The 20,898-nt window shown below is 42.0% G+C and overlaps 1 protein-coding gene across 2 annotated transcripts in view; it reads right to left on the bottom strand.

Annotated features, from left to right (window-relative positions):
* The window catches only part of SH3TC1 (SH3 domain and tetratricopeptide repeats 1), a 50,092-nt gene that overhangs the window by 3,755 nt on the left and 25,439 nt on the right, over nucleotides 1-20,898 (bottom strand). For both annotated transcript variants that reach the window (XM_020805791.3, XM_020805794.3), the window contains exons 9-13: nucleotides 19,693-19,820; nucleotides 9,122-9,163; nucleotides 6,323-8,011; nucleotides 5,597-5,777; nucleotides 2,804-2,954 (exon numbers count right to left, since the gene is read on the bottom strand). In XM_020805791.3, coding sequence (XP_020661450.3) covers nucleotides 2,804-2,954; nucleotides 5,597-5,777; nucleotides 6,323-8,011; nucleotides 9,122-9,163; nucleotides 19,693-19,820 — 2,191 coding nt within the window. The remainder of the gene's footprint in view (nucleotides 1-2,803; nucleotides 2,955-5,596; nucleotides 5,778-6,322; nucleotides 8,012-9,121; nucleotides 9,164-19,692; nucleotides 19,821-20,898) is intronic.

Genomic DNA, 20,898 nt, shown 5'->3' with positions numbered 1-20,898 from the left:
ATATTAGACAATAAAAGTTAAAATAGTGACTCTCTAAAAGAGAAACATCCAGCAACAATTTTTATTCAGCTCGAGAAATAGACTATATAGGTCTATAAACTGATCTATAGAGTTAGAGATATTCTGAGTTAACAATGTTCTCTAGATTCATCACAGCATCACATACTATATTCATGCAGGATCACAAACCTTGTTATAATACTTAAGAGTGTGACTGGCTGTTCTTCATCTATATTATTGTTGTTGTTTCAACTTATACACTGCCCTATAGTGTTTGAGCACTCTCTGGGGTGGTTTACAAGATACTTACACAAGGATCACTTTGTCCCCCAGCAAGCTGTGTAATCAATTTACTGATGTAAATTGGGACTGAGCTCAGGTCATGACCAGAGGCCTGGCTGCAGTACTGCAGTTTAACCTCTCTGCCACAGGACACTTCCTCCAGAATAAATTGACCATGTCTTCCTTGAGGAACTAATAGTTAATTCCTTACCAGTTTTGTGCATGTGATAATACATTACTGTGTATTTGTCAACATAAAATTGTGACTTGGTAGCCAAAAAAACATAATTGGGAGTTTTTCACAGAAGAAAGTATCAAATTATCTGCTAAAGCCAGTGAGGAAACCTCCAGCTAGCAGGCATAATTCAAACTGTGGGCAATTCCACTTTGGTCCACACCCTTTCACAAAGCACTACCACCATCCCATTGGAATGGGATGGTGAAAGTTGTGAGGTGGACTTTCCTTGTGTAGAGAGAGGCACAGAAATCCCAAGCCTCTCTCTGCATGGAGAAAGTGATCCTGGATGACTGGGATTTGGATTTTTGGATTTTTCCAGCAAAAATCCAGATCCTTACTTCTGTGCTATAGGATTTGTTAGCAGACAGAGCATTATCTAATTTGTGGCAGGGCTGGCAATAATGATAATCTGACTAACTGCAGCAATCAAATCTGCAGTTAATCACCCCTCCATGCAGCAAATTAAATATGGTGATACCATCTCTGACAATCTGTACATATAGTCACTCTGCTTTTTCAGACACAGAAGTATTTTACAGGTAGCAGTTTTATAGTGAGGTGGAATTAACACCAGCAAAAGAGAAGTTGCCTTGTTGGTGCAAGACAAAATCTTAAAATCAGTTCTAGGGCAACACTTTTCACAGGCCAATTTAAGAAAAAACACCAAAAAAGTGTGCAAGCTTTCAAGTGTAATATTTCTTCAGCAGAGAAGGTATTACAAAAATAACTATGGGTAGTGGAAGTGGAGGAACAACAGAATGATTTTTAAGTTCTTGTGATCTGTGTGTTGCCTTGAGATTAAATGGGGGTGCCAGGATGCAGGCAGTAGAATAAGGTTCATCAGGTGACCCAATAGATTTTGACAAGGTAGATGATCAACATAGTGGGAGCAAGAAAAATTAGAAACTTTTGATCTTCCTTCTTAAGAAATAAAGAGTTTTTCAGGGGAATGCAAGGGCTTAGGATCTGATAAATCCAAATCTACCCTATATCTGGACCTTCTGTCAGCTACCATCTGGAAAACACCCTTGGTGTTACAGCTATGCTTTTGGAGCATAGTAAAGTAACTGTGCATTTTATACAGTGTATTTGTACAGACACAAAATTACTCTCCACCATCTGTTCCCAGCCAAGCTGGGAGTGGAGGTGGACAGCAAGATTGTTCTGCTGATCATAACACAGAAACACCATTCTCTTGCTACCTTTCTAGGCCTTCCAGTTAGTGATCTGAGCACAGATTCTTTGCAATTGTCTGCTGGCAGGAAAGGACACCATTACATGATCATTTTGTTTTGATTTTTTTTTCTGGACTCTCTTCACTATGAACAGGGTGTATTACATTCTTCAAAAGCATTTTAATGAGCTCAGGGATGCTTAGCCCTAATATGCATGGATGTGTTTGGGATGCAGGCAAAATAAGTAGACAGAGTAATGAAGTAGAAGTAAACTGATATAAGAGTGATTGACAAGGAGAAAATTAATTTATTTAGATTTGCATTAATAAAAATTAGCATTTACAAATGTTTAGACAAATGTGTCCCTGGTGGCCCTTTTTTTTTGATTTAGCGATACCCCTGCTGGCAGCCTTCCTAGCAAAATCTCTTCTCCAAGTAGTCTTTGAAAAGCCTCCATTTCTTTAATATTTGTCCAAGACTTTTAGAGGTGATCTCCCACATGTCCCTTTTCCTTAGATCCTTTGCTAGAGAAGCTGAAGCTACCTTTAAAAATAATTCCGCACCACACACTTGAGGAAAAGCCTCTAAATATTCTAGGAGAAAACCTTTTGTCAGGTGCCTGTTTTATCCCACAAAAATATGAGGTTAGAGGTATAACTTCCTGATCCCATTTTAGATTAGTATGTTAAAAATAAAAATAGGTATAAAGTCCAATTATTATAGAAAAATAGTGGAAACAAGCACATAAAATGCTGGCCCAAATCCTGTTGCTTAGCATAACAAATTGCATTAGAATAAGCCTATTGTATCAAAGGGGACGTGGTAAGTCACCTCTTCCATTATTTCCAGTGATTCAAATGGCCCTATTCTAATTGTAACTTACTGTGCTAAAGTAAATTGCAGTTCAAGTAGACTCATTTGAATCAACAGAACTTATAAGGGTGACTTATCAAATCCCTGTTGGTTCAACAGGTCTACTCTACTACAATTTGCTGCACTAAGCAACAGGATTTGGCCAATACCATTTAGCTATATGATTTCCCACTGATGGCTTTCTTCTCTTTTTCCTTTTTTGTCCTGTCATAGTTTCAGATATCATTACTCTTACCTGGATATACAGATCTACTAGCTCGTTTTGCCGCAAGATGTAATATATCTTTCCTGCCTGAAGCCAAGCCTGTGCCTCCCTTGCTTTTGCTTGAAGATCAATAAATATTCCAAGGCTTCTTTTGGTGTATTCCAGAGCAGATCTGTATGCCCTAAAGGAAATCACAGTATGTAAGAAAAGGACATGATGACAGCTGACCTCTCCCCAGATAAGCTGCCATCATTCTCTCTTCTTTTTTGGAAAACAGAAGTGTTTTATTAATTACTGCACACTCTGATCCACTGCTGTCTTCTTCAATATATGCACGGGTTTCTTTGATATTGACAGCAGGCTCATGGTTGAAATAAGATCCTGCTAATGGTGTCTTTTGGGATAGGAGACTGAGCATCTGTTTAATCAACATTTTGGTGCTATTAATACAGGGAACAGAAACTCAGAACCAGAATTTGGCATAGTCCTATCACTGCATGCTGCTGGATTTTTCCTGGCAGAGCTGCTGTGCCACTAATGGATGAACAGAAATTCAATGCAAACAGTTTTCAGCACTAACTTACAGAAAAATATTCTCCTGATGGAACCTTTCCTGACACACAAGAGTCCTGCACTAGATCTCTTACTGAGCCTCAGCATGACACTGTTCAGTAGCACTTGCAGAGGGACAGCAGTCTTTCCAATGACAATTCTTCTGTTTGGGCCTTTATTTAAAACTAGTGAACTGCATGTTGTGATAGAATAAAAGCTGGGAATATGCTACGAGGACACTGCAGCAACTGCAGGGGAAGGGTTGAGTCACATTTCTCCTCATGAGTAGCTGTCAGTAGAGGTCAAGCTACCAACCAGCAAAGATATTTAATGAGGTTTCCCTCAACAGTAATACTCTATGCAGTTTAAGGATGGAAACGCTCTGGGGGCACAGTGGCTAGTTCTTGATTCCTGGAACTTACCACAGGATACACCAGCGTGCCAAGACAAATTTTGGTTTCACAAAAATGTTTTTTTAAGGGGGAGGATTCATAACAAATGACATGAGAGATTGTACATTGTTTCAAAGGAGAATGGCCTTTCCTGGAGGCTTCCAGGAGAAGCAATGCTGCTTCTTCATGCAAATGTTTCCCTAGTGCCAGGAGTCGCAGTGGAGGTCCAGCCCCTTACAAAGGTCACAAGTCATATGCTGACCATGACTAGTCCAAACACTATGCTCCCCATGACTGTCATCCATATATAAGAGATCAAAGCAATCAATCTCTATCTGCAGCATTGTCTCATCCAGTGAGGAAGGGCTTTGAAGCACTGAAACCTGTTCAGCCAAAAAAATGAAAATTATCACTGCAATGCTGCCCCTGTGCCACTTTGCTATAAGGTACTCATCTGCAGGAGGCTAAACAAAGCAATTTTGGATCACGCTGAATCATGCCAAAAAGAATACATGCTCCACCACCATGCCAGAAATGTGCAGGACAGCTCTTAAATGGGAAGGATGGATCATTCTAACTTAAAACACATTTAGATGCCATCATTTGTCTTGGTCCAAACAGTACCAACAACAATCCATATAACAATCTATCTGCCACACAGCGGGCCCACAGTTAGAGCTGAAGGCAGACTGATTTTGGAAAGAGGTGCATGGGTTACTCTTGGAGCTTCCAAGGAATCTTGAAGACCAATTAACAAACAAAGCAAGCAAATCTACATAAATAATTCCAAAGGTGAAAGAATCTCCATCTGACATCTAAACCAGAAACAGACTTTGGAGATAGTTTGTGAGTGAAAGAGGGAAACTCTTAACTAATATGAGTCACAGCAGAAACTTATCTCACCACTCTGATTATGCAGATTAGTTTGCTTTGTTGGATGACTGGTCTTCAAAATTTAACCACATGATTCATTTGAAGTCCGATTCACAGACAGGAACATCTGCCTCAGGCACCTCTCTGCAATGTTGGCATGTTTTCAGCTCTGATTACAGGATATACTGAGCATGGCCTCCAATGCTTTTGCTACTTAAAGATTTTCCCCTCCTAATCACAGAGTCCCTCTAGTATACAGTGGTGCCTCGCAACACGATGTTAATTCGTTCTGCGAAAATCACTGTCTTGCAAAAACATTGTCTTGCGGAATGCGGTTCCCCATTGGAATGCATTGAAATCTATTTAATGCATTCCAATGGGGGGAAAATCATTGTCTTGCGAAAATCGCCCATAGGAAAACCATTTTGTGAAGCTGTCAAAATCGTTGCCTTGCGAAAAACTGTCTCTAAAAAAAACGTTTTGTGAAGCGCGGACCCAGCTGTCAAGATCGTCGTCTTGTGAAAAACCGTCCCGGAAAAAACCCGTCTTGCAAAGCATGGACAGAAACATTGTCTAGTGAAAATCGCCCATAGGGAAAACGATTTTGCGAAGTGCTATAGCGATTGCAAAAACCCATCGTCTTGCGAATTAACCATTTTGCAAGGTAATCGTCTAAGCGAGGCACCACTGTATTTCATTCCTGGGACATGAGATGTGCAAGCCAAGCCATGTTTATCTCCCAATGACCAACTGCAAAATAAAAGCAGGTTAATTTGCTTATTCTAATGTGGCAGGCCTGCATGAGAATAAACATGTAGTCCTTTCCTCTTAAGGGGGATCCACTTGTAATGATAGTTTAACTGTATTGCTTTATCTAGCCAGAATGGAAGTCTTCTGCACATAAGAGGGCACCTTTGGATTTAACTCACTGAAACAAGGTTACCAATGTAACTATGTACCCTCACTTAATTTGAAATAAATCAGCTCAAAATTTGCCAAATCTTACCTTTCTGTACCTAAAGAGAGATATAGCTGACTGATGGTTTCCAGTATCTGCCCTTCCATGACTTTGTTAGACATTTTCCTAACTAAGGAGAGTTGATACTCATTGTAGATGACACACTGTGCTTCATCTGGAAGAACTGTACTGTAGAACTGGCACAGGTGCTGAACAGCCTTGAGCTGCCCTATAAAGGAGGAGGAATGGAACAAAACAGGACAAGGTATTTCCAGAGGAACACACTGTGACTGGAAAGATGAGGAGCACTAATTTACCCATGATATCCTGCATTTTCTTGAATGCACGGGGTGATTTATAACAAATTGAAGAAATATCCATGTAAGCTATAGTCAGGCCTGTATGTACAAAATCTTTCTGACATTCATTGTCAAGGCTTCCACTTTTTTGGTGCACGTAAGATCTGTTTTGGTGCATTTCCAGCACATTTGAACACTGGAAACAGATCAAAGCCTTCTTCTAATTTACCAATATTGTGAAATGACTTAATAAGATGGCTACTTCAGGTTATTGGCAAATTAATCACTTCCTCAGTCCCGTGAAGGAGTAGAAAAGTGAGGCAGAAATAAGGGTGTGTTAGGGTAGTGAATATTCACTTGACCACTTTTTTTAAAAAATGAAACAAGCTTTTGTTTGCTTTTCTTTGAGAACCTTCCTGATTCGGTTTTTGCTACTTAAACACAGTTACATTTTGGAATAAGAAAGTGTACATACCTTCCAAGCAGTTTGTTTCTATTGCCACCAAAAAAGCCCATTCATAACAGCACCTTGCTTTATCTTTATACACTCCCTCGGCATAGCAGCACCCCAGCCTGAGGAGGACATCAATTAAATTTCTGCCACCCTCAGCACTTGGGAGTTCAGAGAGCAGCTTTATGGCTTGAATTAAGAAATGTTCCCCTAGACATCTGGCAGCAGAATGCAGGCAGAGGATCCCAATGTTCGCTACAGCCACAGCCTGATTATGTATTTTTCCTGTCTCTCTTGAAATATTCAGAGCTTTATAGTAACTCTCAGCTGCTAGCTTGGTATGGCTAATACGCCTCAGTCCAATGGCAGTCATGTTATAGACAACACCTAACTGTTGGTGGTTACTCTGGGAAGATTCCACAATGGTATTTAGAATGTCCAGAGCCACACTGTCTTGATGACTGAGAATATATAACCAACTAAGCATGATTAAATGGTTAATTGTTTCTTCGGCGTTTTTATGTGCACCTCTATCTAGAATCTTCTCAATATAGCCAATTGCTTTTCTGTATTGTTTGTGATGGCAGTGTAGTAGGGAAAGATTGTAACAAACCATGCTGCACAGCACTGGGTGTTCCTTGCTGGCTTCTAGCAAATGGAGTATTTGGCCAAGATAATATGCAATTTGGGAAGGATGTGTTTGCCCCGCAGTTTTTAGGCTATGGACTTTGCCAACATTCTTGAAGACTAAATCAATGCATTTTAAGGATCCAAACACAGTACATGAGCTGCAAGAGATGGCAATCTTGACACAACTTAGTGCAAGGTGGGGCAAACACTTCTGACTATATAATTGGCCCATCTTACAATAGCAATCAGCAGACAACGAATCCTTCTGCAAAGTCAAGCTTTTCTTCAGAAGCTGCAGTCTTTCTAGGAATGGCAGTGCTTCTTCACCTTGTTTGAAGTTCAGATAGTGCTTTGCTAGCAGGAAACATGCTCTAGCTTCTGCATGCTGACTTTGACTCATCACTGCTTTTTTTAAAGCATACTTCAGAATATCTGACTCCATGCCTGTGCTGCTGATGTAGCTGGAAATTCCCATAAGCAGAGAAGCAGCCTTGTCCAAGAAACTACATTTCTCCTTGTTGTTCTGCTTCAGGTAGATGCCTGATAGATTTGTGTAAAGACTTACTACAAGATAGTGGTCACTAAAGTCTCCTTGCATGGCTGTCAAAGCTTCCTCAAAATAAATGCGAGCTTGAGAAAGCTTGAACTTCCGCACACTCATTCTCCCCAGGAGAAGGCACAGCCTTGTTAAGGCCCATGGAAGACCTGCTCTTTTGGCTACTTCTCTTGCCCACACAAAATAATCAATTAATTCTTCTTCAGTGGCATATCCATAAAACAGGGTGCTGAGAAAAGAAAATGAAAGATCATACAGATTTTTGAAGCTGGGCTTGTAGGTTTTGGAGTTCAAGAATGCCAATAATGAATCACACATCTCTGGCCTGCACAGTTTTACATCTCGGTATATGCAAAAACGTGGCTCCACATTTCCAGAAGCCTGCACCCCAGTCGAAGTAGCAGCTTTCTGTTTCTGATCATCTCTTTCTGCCTTCCACAGCTGAAAGTCTCTCACTTCCTTTAAGGATTGTGCCACTTTATATTTTATAATCCTAGGATTTGTGTTAAGGAATGGAGGCGACATCTCTGAAACACACAAGAAGGTTATCACTACATGAAGGGAAATATAGGAAGTTAAAATGACAAAGATAAATAAGTATATAGATAAGATTTTCCTGTATGTTCAAGCAGGTGTGTCTTACATTTTTTCCTATGTAGGGCTGTGTTTCCTTGGAATTAGTCTGTTCTGAGGCCAAAGAAATGCAGGGCATTCACAGAAATAATTCTGAGGCAGGGCAAAGTCTATTAATTGCATCTATGGACTGGTGACCTGATTGTAGTTTTTACCTGTGTACATTTAAAGAAATTTAACACTTGGGAGGAGAGAGCAAGCACCCTCCCTTGCTGCTCCCCTCCCCTTGGACACCCATAACAGAAAGCAGTGGTGGATAGAGCCACAGCTGAAAATAGGTGAGCATATTTCTCCCATCATTTCAACAACTATCTTTTTATCTCTGTCCCTGGTTCTTCATTGTCTACTTCCCTGCTTCTTCCATCCCATTTGGAAGGATGAGACATGAGCTGCTAGTTGGGCCTTTTTGAAGTCCAGCCAAGGATGACAGATTGCCCACTCCCTTTAGGAACACAACACATCTAAGAGAGTATTATAATGTGTTGTTGGAAATACTTCATATATAAATTCTTGCTTAGAAGGTGACTTATGAATTAGGCTCTTTGAATCAAAGGAAACTCTGTTTTACTTTGCTCTTTCTTCGGACAAAACAGAAAGAAGACACATGTGAGCCCATACGCTATCCCTTAGATATGTAACGTTCACCAAGAAAACCAGATTAGATCCTAACAGTTATGTCTGAGTAGAGTACCTGTTCATTGAAGTGCAAAAACTGCTTTCAAGGGAAAAGGCATAATTATGTTACGCAGTACATCTATATGTACTTTATTGCAAAAGAAAAAAAATGTAGACACTACAAAGTTTGGTTGAAGCAACTGCTTTGAAGATTCACTACAACAATGGAAACGAAATGGAAGAAAGAGCATGACTCTCTCAACGACAGCTATCATCTTAATCCAGTGTGTGTGCATATCTCTGTACCCACCCACCCACTCACTTTGCCTTTTAATAAATGGCAGATTCATCATGGATCTTCAAAAATATTGAATATTTGTACACTGTACCTTGCTGAGCAGAATCCTCACATTCTAAAATGTCCTGTTCATCTAATTAAAAAAAAAAGAGGGGTAAGCATTTAAATCATATTTTCGCTTGCCTTGTTTATATATTTCATTTACCAGCTCCCACCCTCTGCGTAACAGGTATATCATAAAAAGTATATTTAAGAGATTCCTCTGCTTCAGTGCATAAAAAAGAACAAAACAAAGTCTTCTGCATCTTTAAGTAACTTTTTAAAAAACATTAAAACTTAACACAAAACTCAAGGACCAAACCCATACGATGAAATGTATAAAAAATTAAAAAGCAAAGTACAGCAGATTAATTAACAAAGGGCATAGCTGATGCATGAGGCAAGGCTGGGCAAAAATAGTCTTAACCACCTGGCTTTCCATATGTAGCCTCGGATCTAAGGTTATATCTGCACTGCACAGTTACAGCTGTTTGATTTCACTTTCACTGCCATGGCTCCATCTTATGGAATCCTAGATTTTGTAGTTTGTTCAGGGACTTCACATTCACAGCCATTAAACTCTACTGCCCCTCCCTTACAAAGCTACAGATGCCAGGACCACACTTACCTCACCAAACTACAGGATTCTACAGGATGGAACAATCACAGCTCAAGTAGACCTAAACTGCTATAACTTTGTAGTGTTGTTGTTATTGTTTAGTCGTTTAGTCATGTCCAACTCTTCGTGACTCCATGGACCAGAGCACGCCAGGCCCTCCTGTCTTCCACTGCCTCCCGGAGTTGGGTCACATTCATGTTGGTAGCTTCAGTGACACTGTCCAACCATCTCGTCCACTGTCATCTCCTTCTCCTCCTGCCTTCACACTTTCCTAACATCAGGGTCTTTTCCAGGGAGTCTTCTCTTCTCATGAGATGACCAAAGTATTGGAGCCTCAGCTTCAGTGTAGATATACTCTAATAATACTGCCAAGCAACACATCAGGTCTTTCAGAGGAAATACTATACTTTATAAAACAGGTTGTTTCCCCAAGTCTGGGTTAGATTATTTACTGATCAATCAAACTGAGTTTGTTACCTAGACAATGGTTTAGAACTCCTGGGCATTAGCTGAAAGGAGGTAGAGCTGATTGTCATCAGCATATTGATGAAACCCAACTCCAAGACTCTGAAGGACCTCACCCAGTAGACCTTACCCAACAGTAAAAGAGTCTAAGGGACAAAACATACCCATGAGAGCCAAAGACCAAACATCAGGGGTTGAGCACCACCTGTGACAAACCCAGACCTACTGGGATATGTCACACAGTTACACTATGCTGCCACCAACCATTCCCTTTAAGAAGTCACACAGACCAGGGATGGATTTTTAAACAATAAAAAGAATAAGGTTTATTTTAAATACACACAGGGAAAAATAAACAATCAGGTGAATAGGATAAAGTAACGTGGCTTATTCTTACTCAGACATACACACAGTTTGGTTCACCCAGAACCCTTAACTTGAAGCACAGACCCTGAACCTATCAGTTCTGGCTAACCAACAGACACCTGAACCTATCAGGTTGGTACTCTGACACACAGTAGTACCCTGTCTGACACACAGACTCCCACAACAGCTCCTTCTTCCCAGCTGCTGCTTCGTCACAACCCAGTGTCTCTCAGCATCTCTCAGCATTTCCTAACTTCACCACACAGGCATCACATATTTATACAGCACAGCCCCTCCTCCTGATGTCCCGCCTTCCACTCCCCATAGGATGGAACTTTCCCTCCAAACCCATGACAGACAGGTAACATCAGTGCTGTATGTAACACCTCCCCTCTTTATAAGTTGTTTTGTAGGGGGAAAGCTAACGTGCTTTTCACCAAAAAACAACCTGTATAAAATACACAACAACCGTTATACATACCATATTATACTTACTCATACTTACATTCTAAGTTAACCATAGCAATTAGGCATTTAAACATTTACCATCTACATTACATTAATTTACCTTTATTCATACCAACCAAGTTCAAAAAAAACACAGGTACATTTTAACTTTTTTTGTTCACCATTATATACACATAGTCCATGTTCTTTCGCCGTCTTCAATCTTCAGGTCTTCTTGATAAGGCGTCAGCAACACAGTTCACTGACCCTCTGACCACCTTCACTTCAAAGTCATAGTCCTGTAGGTTTAAAGCCCACCTCATAAGTTTGCTATTGTGGGTTTTCATAGTCTTTAACCATTGCAATGGTGAATGGTCAGTGCACAGAACAAAATGTCTTCCCCAGATGTAAGGCTTGGCCTTCTGGATCGCGTAGACTATGGCCAAACACTCCTTCTCCACGGTTGCCAAATGTCTCTCACCTTTTTGAAGTTTCCTACTCAGGTAGGACACTGGATGCTGGTCACCATTCTCATCCTCCTGGCACAGAACTGCTCCTACCCCGCTGTTAGACGCATCGGTGTAGATGATGAACTCCCTGTCGAAGTCTGGAGCACGCAGGACTGGGTAGTTGATTAACGCCTCCTTCAACCTCTGGAACGCCGCCTCACAGTCGCTGGTCCACGGGATGCGGTCATCAGCCTTCTTCCTCGTCAGATCGGTCAGCGGAGCCGCAATCTCGCTAAACCTCGGGATGAACTTTCTGTAGTAGCCCACCAACCCAAGAAATGATTTGACTTTTTTCTTGGTGTTGGGTCTAGGCCAATCACGAACAGCTTTTATTTTGGCCTCCAGGGGTTTTATCACTCCTCCCCCTACCATGTGACCCAAGTATTTTATTTCTGGGCTACCCAGCTGACACTTGCTGGCCTTTACTGTTAGCCCTGCTGCACTTAACCTCTGCAGCACTAACTCCAGGTGTATCAGGTGATCTTCCCAGGTATTACTGAAGATCCCTATGTCGTCAATGTAGGCCACTGTAAAGTCACTGAGCCCTGCCAAGGTCTGGTCCATCAGCCTTTGGAATGTGGCTGGTGCATTTCTGAGACCAAAGCTCAGGACTCGAAACTCATAGAGACCAAAAGGGCTGCAAAAGGCAGTCTTTTCTTGATCCCTGGGATCAATTCTTAATTGCCAATATCCCTTTACCAGGTCCAATGATGAGATGAACCGACAACCCCCTATGGTTTCAATCAGGTTGTCTAGCCTGGGCATTGGGTAGGCATCAGGAGTGGTTACACGGTTTAATTTCCTGTAATCGACACAAAACCTAATGCTCCCATCAGGCTTGTCCACAAGGACTATCGGAGAGGACCAAGGACTAGAAGAGGGGACGATTATGTTCTCCCTCAGCATCTCGTCCAGCTCCTTCCGCACCTTGTCCCTATAGGGTCCCGTTACTCGGTATGGGGATACTGCCTGCGGGGGTGCATCCCCTGTGTGGATCCGATGCATCACTCCCTTCACTATCCCCGGCTTGTTGGAAAACACCTGTTGATATTTACTAAGCAGCATTTTTAGTTCTTGCTGCTGGTCTTGGGTGAGTGCAGGACTGATCTTTACCTCCTCTGGGTTGTATTTTACTTCCCCTCTACCCTCCCAGAAGGGTAATTCCGCTTCCTCACTCTCAGCTGCTTTTATCGCGAATAAAACCCTCTGTTCCCCTCTGTAGTAGGGTTTTAGGGCATTCACATGAACCACCCTCCTTGTTTGGTTCTCCTCCTGCTCTATTAGGTAGTTCAGGTCTGACATCTTGGAAATGACCCTATATGGTCCTGCCCATTTGAGCTGCAGTTTATTCTCTCTGCAGGGCCTAAGCCAAAGCACTTCCTCCCCTGGGTCAAAGTGCCTCTCTCTAGCTTTGTGGTCATACCATGTTTTCTGTCTGACCTTCTGAGCTTGCAGGTTTTCTGCTGCCAGCTCTAGATTTCTCCTTAGGTCATTCATCAAGGTGTCTATGTATGTCACAACGTCTTGTGGGTCATCCTGGGTGATCTGCTCCCAATTTTGTTTGATCAAATCAAGGGGCCCTTTCACCCTTCTCCCAAATAACAGTTCAAATGGACTGAACCCGGTACTGGCTTGTGGCACTGATCGATAAGCAAACAAAAGGGATTGCAGCTTCTGGTCCCAATTGTTTGGATTCTCTGCCAAGTAAGCCCTAATCATGCGCATTAGAGTCCCATTGAACTTCTCAGTTAACCCATTACTTTCAGGATGATAGGCAGTGGTTTCCTTGTGCTTTATTCCACAGATTTGCCATAAGCGTTTCATGAGCTTTGATGTGAACGATGCGCCCAAATCTGTGATTATCTCTGAGGCAAATCCCATCCTGGACATATACCCCACCAAAGCATCGGCCACGGTGTTAGTTTCAATGTTAGTCAAGGGTATGGCTTCAGGATACCTTGTGGCATGGTCCACAATTGTTAGAATGAACCTGTTCCCCCTCTTTGTGGCCTTGGGCAAAGGTCCCACAATATCCACCCCTATGCATTTGAACGGAGTGTCAATCACAGGTAAAGGGCACAACTTTGCTTTGGTCCTGTCGCGGTTATTCCCCTGCCTTTGACACACATCACATTGTTTACAGAACTCCCTGATCTGCTTCCCTATGTCAGGCCAGTAGAAATTCTGTGTGATTCTCTGCTGTGTCTTGTTCACTCCTAAGTGCGCAGCAAACATGTCAGAGTGCCCCCTTTGTAAGATCATGGGGCGATACTTTTCAGGCACCACCAGCTGACTTCTGATCCCATCTCCCCCTTTTGAGATATTCCTCAGGGTTTCTCTATATAAAATCCCCTTTTTCTCCAGAAATCTCACTGGGGTTTCAGGTGTTAGCTGGGCGTCAGTCACCTGTTCAAAACACTTTTGGAGAGTGGCGTCTGCCTTTTGCTCCTGTCCAAATCTGCTGTCTGTGGTTAAGGTTTCCACCACAGCTTCTGAACTCCCCTCTGCTTCCGTCTCTGGCTCATCATTACCCCCCTGAACTGTCCCTGTGGTGGCTTGTGAGCGTGTAATCACTAGCACCCGTTTCACATGTTCAGCCAGGTCATTTCCCACGAGCACGGCTGCTGGCAGAGTCGATGAAATCGCTAGCCGCCAATCTCCCCTCCAGCCTTGAAAGTTGACAGGTACCTCTGCTACTGGCAGAGAGATTACCTGCCCCTCAATCCCTGCCACCTTCATGCTCTCATTTGGGATTATAAACTCCCTAGGAATAATATCTGGATGGCATAGGGTTACCTGGGAACAAGTGTCCCGCAGCCCCCTATACTGACGGTCAAGTATTCCTACGTCCACCCCGGCTGTCTCAAACAACTGAGAATCTGTTTTCACCAGCAAGCAGCGCTTTACTTCCACAAGAGGACCATTTTCCTCAGCCTGATCAGCAGAGGTAGCTGTTCCAGACTGAGTAGTCATGGCAACCGGCTCCCTCAGTGACACTGAGCCTTGCTCTTTCTGGACACAGAACACAGCTTTTGGCTTGGTCCCACTAGCATTCTGAGGCACCATTCCTTTTAGCTGCTTCAATTTCTCACACTCTGAGATTAGATGACCCTTTCCCTGACAGAAATAACATTTTCTGGTGTATTTTGATTCTCTCTCATCTTGTTTTGGTTTTCCCTCCAAAATCTGAGGTCTTAGTTTCATGTCTGAGGGCTTCCCTTCACCATGGGCCCCTCCCCCTTGCTGGCTTTTCCCTGGTCCCTGAGAGTACTTGCTGTAGGTTTCTTTGGGTTTACCTACAGATTTCCCCTCACCCAAGGGCTTTCTTATTTGGGAAATAAAATCTGCGATCTCTGCGGCTGCTGCCACAGACCTCGGTTTCCTTTCCCTCACTTGGAATTTCAATTCCCCTTGCAGGACTGAATAGAACTGTTCCAGCGCTATCAAGTCTTTAAGCTGCTCATAGGTCTCTGTCCCTTCCTGCGATAGCCATTTCTCAAGCAGCCTCACCAATTGGGCCCCCACTTGGGTAAAAGTCTGCTCTGGCTTCTTGGTGAGGGACCTGAATCTTTGTCTCAGCTGCTCCGCATTTATCCCATGTCTGGCAAACACCAGTTTTTTAAACTCTGCAAAATCTTTCATCAGTTCCTCAGGCATCTCGGCATATACCTCAGCCAGGCTACCACTGATTAAAGATCGCATGATGGTCATCTTCTCAGTTTCCCTCACTGAGAAGTCCACAAACGCTCTTTCCACTAAGGAAAAGAACACCTCAGGACAATCTCCCTTGTGGTACACAGGGAATTTCTTCAGGTCAGCTTTAGACAATTGGCCTCCCTCAGAATCCCTATTATTATTATTGTTCTGGTTCATCATTTCCAATTTTCTTAATTCAAACGCCATTCTCTCTCTCTCCAATCTTTCCTCCCTCTCCATTCTCTCTCTCTCTAATTCAAATTGCCGCTGTTTCTCTCTTTCCCTTTCCTCCATTTCCCTCACCCTCAGTTCATGCTGTTGGGCTATGAGTATTTTTCTAAGTTCTGGGTTCTGCTCTCCTGTGCTGTCACCTTGCACTGAGCCAAATTCATCCTCAGAACCTTGGTCAATCTGGGGGTCTTTCACTTCACTCATGTCTGCTATCTGGCTTCGAGTCAAGGGCATAATCCCCCCTCAGAACAGGCTGCTTTAAAAGTCAAGCCTCAAAATAAAACGACCACTTTTTTCCTTTTTGCCTCAGAACCAGCTCTCCCTAGAGATTGCTGCTGTTCTTCAGCACTAAATTTGCAACAGTATCGAGTCAGAGCCTACCCCCCTCTGCTGGGCCTCTCAGCTGGCAAACTAGCTCGCTGTTGCTACGCAGTTTTGCCTCAGCTTTTTCCCGCCAAAACTAGGCTGCCTCAGAGCACCTTAATCTAAGTCTCCCCAGTTGGCACGTTCTTCTACTAGCGCACCTCCCCGTGAGGTACACCTAGAAGATTACCTACGCGCCTCAGACTGTCCCTGACTAGACCCCCCTTGCTCTGGGCACACTTGCCAAGGCTTTGCTGGACCGCTGGACAACTGGACCAGTCGTATCCCACACGCTGGACACCAATCAATGTGACAAACCCAGACCTACTGGGATATGTCACACAGTTACACTATGCTGCCACCAACCATTCCCTTTAAGAAGTCACACAGACCAGGGATGGATTTTTAAACAATAAAAAGAATAAGGTTTATTTTAAATACACACAGGGAAAAATAAACAATCAGGTGAATAGGATAAAGTAACGTGGCTTATTCTTACTCAGACATACACACAGTTTGGTTCACCCAGAACCCTTAACTTGAAGCACAGACCCTGAACCTATCAGTTCTGGCTAACCAACAGACACCTGAACCTATCAGGTTGGTACTCTGACACACAGTAGTACCCTGTCTGACACACAGACTCCCACAACAGCTCCTTCTTCCCAGCTGCTGCTTCGTCACAACCCAGTGTCTCTCAGCATCTCTCAGCATTTCCTAACTTCACCACACAGGCATCACATATTTATACAGCACAGCCCCTCCTCCTGATGTCCCGCCTTCCACTCCCCATAGGATGGAACTTTCCCTCCAAACCCATGACAGACAGGTAACATCAGTGCTGTATGTAACACCACCTTCCCCCCAACCTAGCACCTAGTCCTGGAACTAACTGTTCAGTCAAATAGGACCAAAGGCAATCAAGAACAAGTGCCCAAAGTCACGTATCAGAAACATGGCCCAGGGTAATACCATGGTCAAGGATATAAGATGCTCAGAAGCCCAGCAAACCTAACAAGAATGCATTCTTGGATCACCAATGGAGGCAGAGAAGGTGTGCTTCTCTGAAATAAATCTCAAAATAGATTTTGACTTGTGCTGACATAACCTGCCTTAAATGGGGCATATTATGTTATTACAAAAAATGGAGGCACATAAATGTGCATTATAAATAGTGTACCTTTTATTCCATTCACCTCTGTGGTACAATGTGATACCCTGAGGTGATATAATCCTGAACAGCATTAGAGTAGCTGAAGCCAAACTCTGTGGCAAATGAAATAGGAATTTGATTGTTATATATCCACCCAAAGCAGAATTTTGTCACATGCTTTGGGGTCGGTGAGTGGGTGGGTGCACCAAGGTCTGAAACCTTGTGTGTTAGAAGTATTACACAGGGTGGAGACAAATTTGCCCTAAAGTGAAAATATTTTTAAGATTCGTTTTTTGGAAATGTCGTTTAAAATAAGTAATTCGAAACAATTAGCCAGCTCCAGCAGAACAAAATCAATGCAATATAAGCAATCTTGGCAATTGAATGAATGTTTTCAAACTCAGAGATATGAGATCATAGCAAAAAACAGATGAATGAATGAAAAGTCATATAACCTTACAGTGCCATATTTTGGAAAATGTTAATTCATGAGATAAAAGTACTCATAATAAAATTGTCTGTAAGGATTTAATTCCTAAGAATTTGTTTATGGTAAAATTGGAAAGGAAAACAGTTTGTAAGAGTATAAAATAGTTGAAAACATATATTGTTTTTAAGGTGTAAAGGAGTGACAACAATGCCCCTCGCTAGAGGGGAGGAAAGGATAAAAGCAGTGCAAATAAAAACAAGGAAGTAATCAATTTTCTTCCATAGTTTTTAACTGGATTGGCTGTGTGAGAACATTATTAAAGAATTCTTTTCTGTGTCTAATGATATAGTTAGAAACTAAATAATGTGTTTTCTTTCTTTCAAAAAACAGGTATTTTTTCCATGATTTTTAAGTGAGGCTGGTAATTACTGAAAGTGGGTTTTGGGGCTATAAACATCTTAATTTTTTACCTGATTTAATTTCTGCTTACAGCTTCAGTACTTAAACACCTGCAACTTCTCTTCATTGCAAGCAACGTTCCCTCTCATTTTCAGCCTTGCTGGGTGGGGCTCTACCCCTCGTGAGCACAACTTGGCCCTCCTTGTGTATGAATCTCCCCCCCCCCCCGAGGTTCTGCCATGACCGGAACCAAAGGGGTAGGAAACACTCATTGTGGGTGCATGGAGGAGGAGGAGGAGGAATGCTGCATGGAAGAGAGTTTAGTACTACACACCCATGCAGCCACACAGCTTACTGGAAACCTTGGTTGTAAGACTGTTTGAAGGAAATCACACCTGTAACTTTTCATAAGTTGCAAGGAAAGACTTACAGTAAGTATTTGTGCCTACAGCCTGTAAGATTTTTGGATTTTTCAACTCTGAAGTGATTTTGTGCATATGGAACACAGAAGCAATGTAGATAAATAAAGTTTGTAGCATTAGATGAACTGATGTTGCCTGAAATTACTGCAACATTGAAAAGACTTATACTTTGATACTCCGAAGAATTTTGATATGATTGTCAAAGATTATTTGGTTTCATTCTGGAATTAACCCTTTATTGGAATAAATGCCAACTGTGATGACACAGGCTTCTGCTTTTTTCCTGGAATTCTATGAATTTTTTAAAGATTCCTGGAGGGTTCAGGCATTACCCGAAATCAATTTATATGGCCTGCAAAGTGAGATTCTTTTTTCAACTGGACAGCAGTCGTTTTTTGAAAATATCTTGCTTCTAAAATTGATTCAATTGAAAGTGTCGTTGTAGGTGTGAACACTGTCATTTTAATTTGTTCCTATGTGGATTTGGGTAGTGGGGCACTGCCATTTCTCCTTTTAATTTTTTAAAATCTTTCTTAAAATGTTTACTGTTGCATCACTTCATCAATACGTTCAGCATTACAACCAACTACCCAATATTCTCTTATTCATCTGATGAAGGAGCCAGCAGAGCAGTGGGTGTAGAGTGGGTGCACTTGGACACAGAGGACAGTCCATGCACCAGGAGCATTGCCCTGCAAAGCAGCTGGGAGCTGCCTTCCCATACTCAGTTTTCTATCATTAATTGGCTGTTTTCCTCTCTCTGGTGTTTCCCTGGTGGTTTCCATCAACTATTATGACACCAGGTGGCACCTCTTAAACACTTGATTTAGCAATATATCACTTACTTTAAAAAATCAAAACCTTTAAGAACAGCATGCTTCTAAAACAGAAATAAAATGAGTCCATTGTAGCAGTTCAGATGCCAAAATCAGTTTGAATCACCAGAAATAAATGAATTTCCATTCAGTTCATGTGAATGTGGTGACCAATTTAAATATGTCATGACTTGAGACTGATTTTTAAAATGTCTGAACAGAAATTGATTCAAATTGCCAGTGTGACTACAATCTGAGACACTCTCATAATCAAAACTCTGTTTACTACATCAAGAGGAAATATTGATTATTACATGAGTAGTCATTGCTTTTGGGATTCCCAATATGGTGTAATTGATAGAGCGGTGGACTAGGACTCTGGCGAACAGGGTTTTAATCCCCACCTGTCCATGGAAATTCACTGGAGAAGTGGAACTGGTAAAACCACTCCTGAAAAATCTAACTGATCTAGAAAACCCTATTAAGATTACTATAAGTTAGTTCCGACTTGACAGCATAGAACACACACATTCATTGCTTTAAACATACTTTTTATGTTTGATATTTGGCAATAAATTGACAATTTTGGACAACATTGTGCTTCTTGTTTCTTCTGAAGGACTGCTTCAGTAATGTAGCCACAATAGCACACAACTGAGAGTCTGTACACAATAATATTTTTTATTTTGGCAATGAAGAGTTGCTTACCTATTTGATATACATTGCAAATGTTACTGTTTGAAGTATCTGTCAAGAGCCTTATCACGTTTTCTTCAAAAAATACTTCTTGTGTAAAATATGAATGTTCATTTTCAAAAAAAGCCAGGGATGGTATTCTGAAAGAGGCATACAATTAAAGGAGTCATTTATGCACCATAGGATTGCTAAAGATGGGGTGTAAGGAAGGGAGGAAGGAAAGAAGGAAGGAAGAGCAGTTTGAAATGCACCAACAAAGAGAAATAACAGTGACAAAGGCATTGCAGAGAATAAAAGAGAAGAATTGCAAGAGAGAAAATAAGTATGGGTATCTAAAGACAGGAGGCATTATCTACTATGAAGAGAAAGGAAGAAAGGCACTGTAATAGGTAATTTACTTGGCCTACTCTGAACCCTGATAAGAAATTGTAATCACTCTGACTGTCATTGTCACTGGAGCATTGTGCCTTGGCAACTCTAAGGATAGTATGAAGGACAAGAAAGCGGTGCTGGGCCTGTGTTTTGCACAAATGTGCCATCCTCGCCATTCAGTTCACTCTTCATTCAATTACCACCTCCTTCACCTGGACATTTTCATTTTAATATATCATTTCCCCTCGAATAAACACACTTTGTGTTATGTTATGTACTGTTAAGTCAGACACAGAGTGTTGTTGTTTAGTTAAGTCGTGTCCAAGTCTTCATGACCTCATGGACCAGAGTGCACCAGGCCTGCCTGTCTTTCACAGCCTCCTGGAGTTGGGTCAAATTCATGTTGGTAGCTTCGATGACACTGTCCAACCATCTCGTCCTCTGTCATCCCCTTCTCCTCTTGCCTTCACATTTTTCCAACATCAGGGTCTTTTCCAGGGAGTCTTTTCCTCTCATGAGATGGCCAAAGTATTGGAGCCTCAGATTCAGGATCTGTCCTTCCAGTGAGCACTCAGGGTTGATTTCCTTCAGAATGGATAGGTTTGTTCTCCTGCAGTCCAGGGGACTCTCAAGAACCTCCTCCAGCAGCACAATTCAAAATCATCAATTCTTCGGCGGTCAGCTTTCTTTATGGTCCAGCTCTCACTTTCATATATCGCTACTGGGAAAACCATAGCTTTCACTATGCAGACCTTTGTCAGCAATGTGATGTCTCTGCTTTTTAAGATGCTCTCAAGGTTTGTCATCGCTTTCCTCCCAAGAAGCAGGTGTCTTTTAATTTCATGG

The sequence above is a fragment of the Pogona vitticeps genome, chromosome 5 (genome assembly GCF_051106095.1).
Source record: "Pogona vitticeps strain Pit_001003342236 chromosome 5, PviZW2.1, whole genome shotgun sequence".
In the NCBI taxonomy this organism is placed as follows: Eukaryota; Metazoa; Chordata; class Lepidosauria; order Squamata; family Agamidae; genus Pogona; species Pogona vitticeps.
The sequence above is the reverse complement of the archived record's forward strand: the minus strand, read 5'-3'. Positions and strand labels throughout refer to the sequence as shown.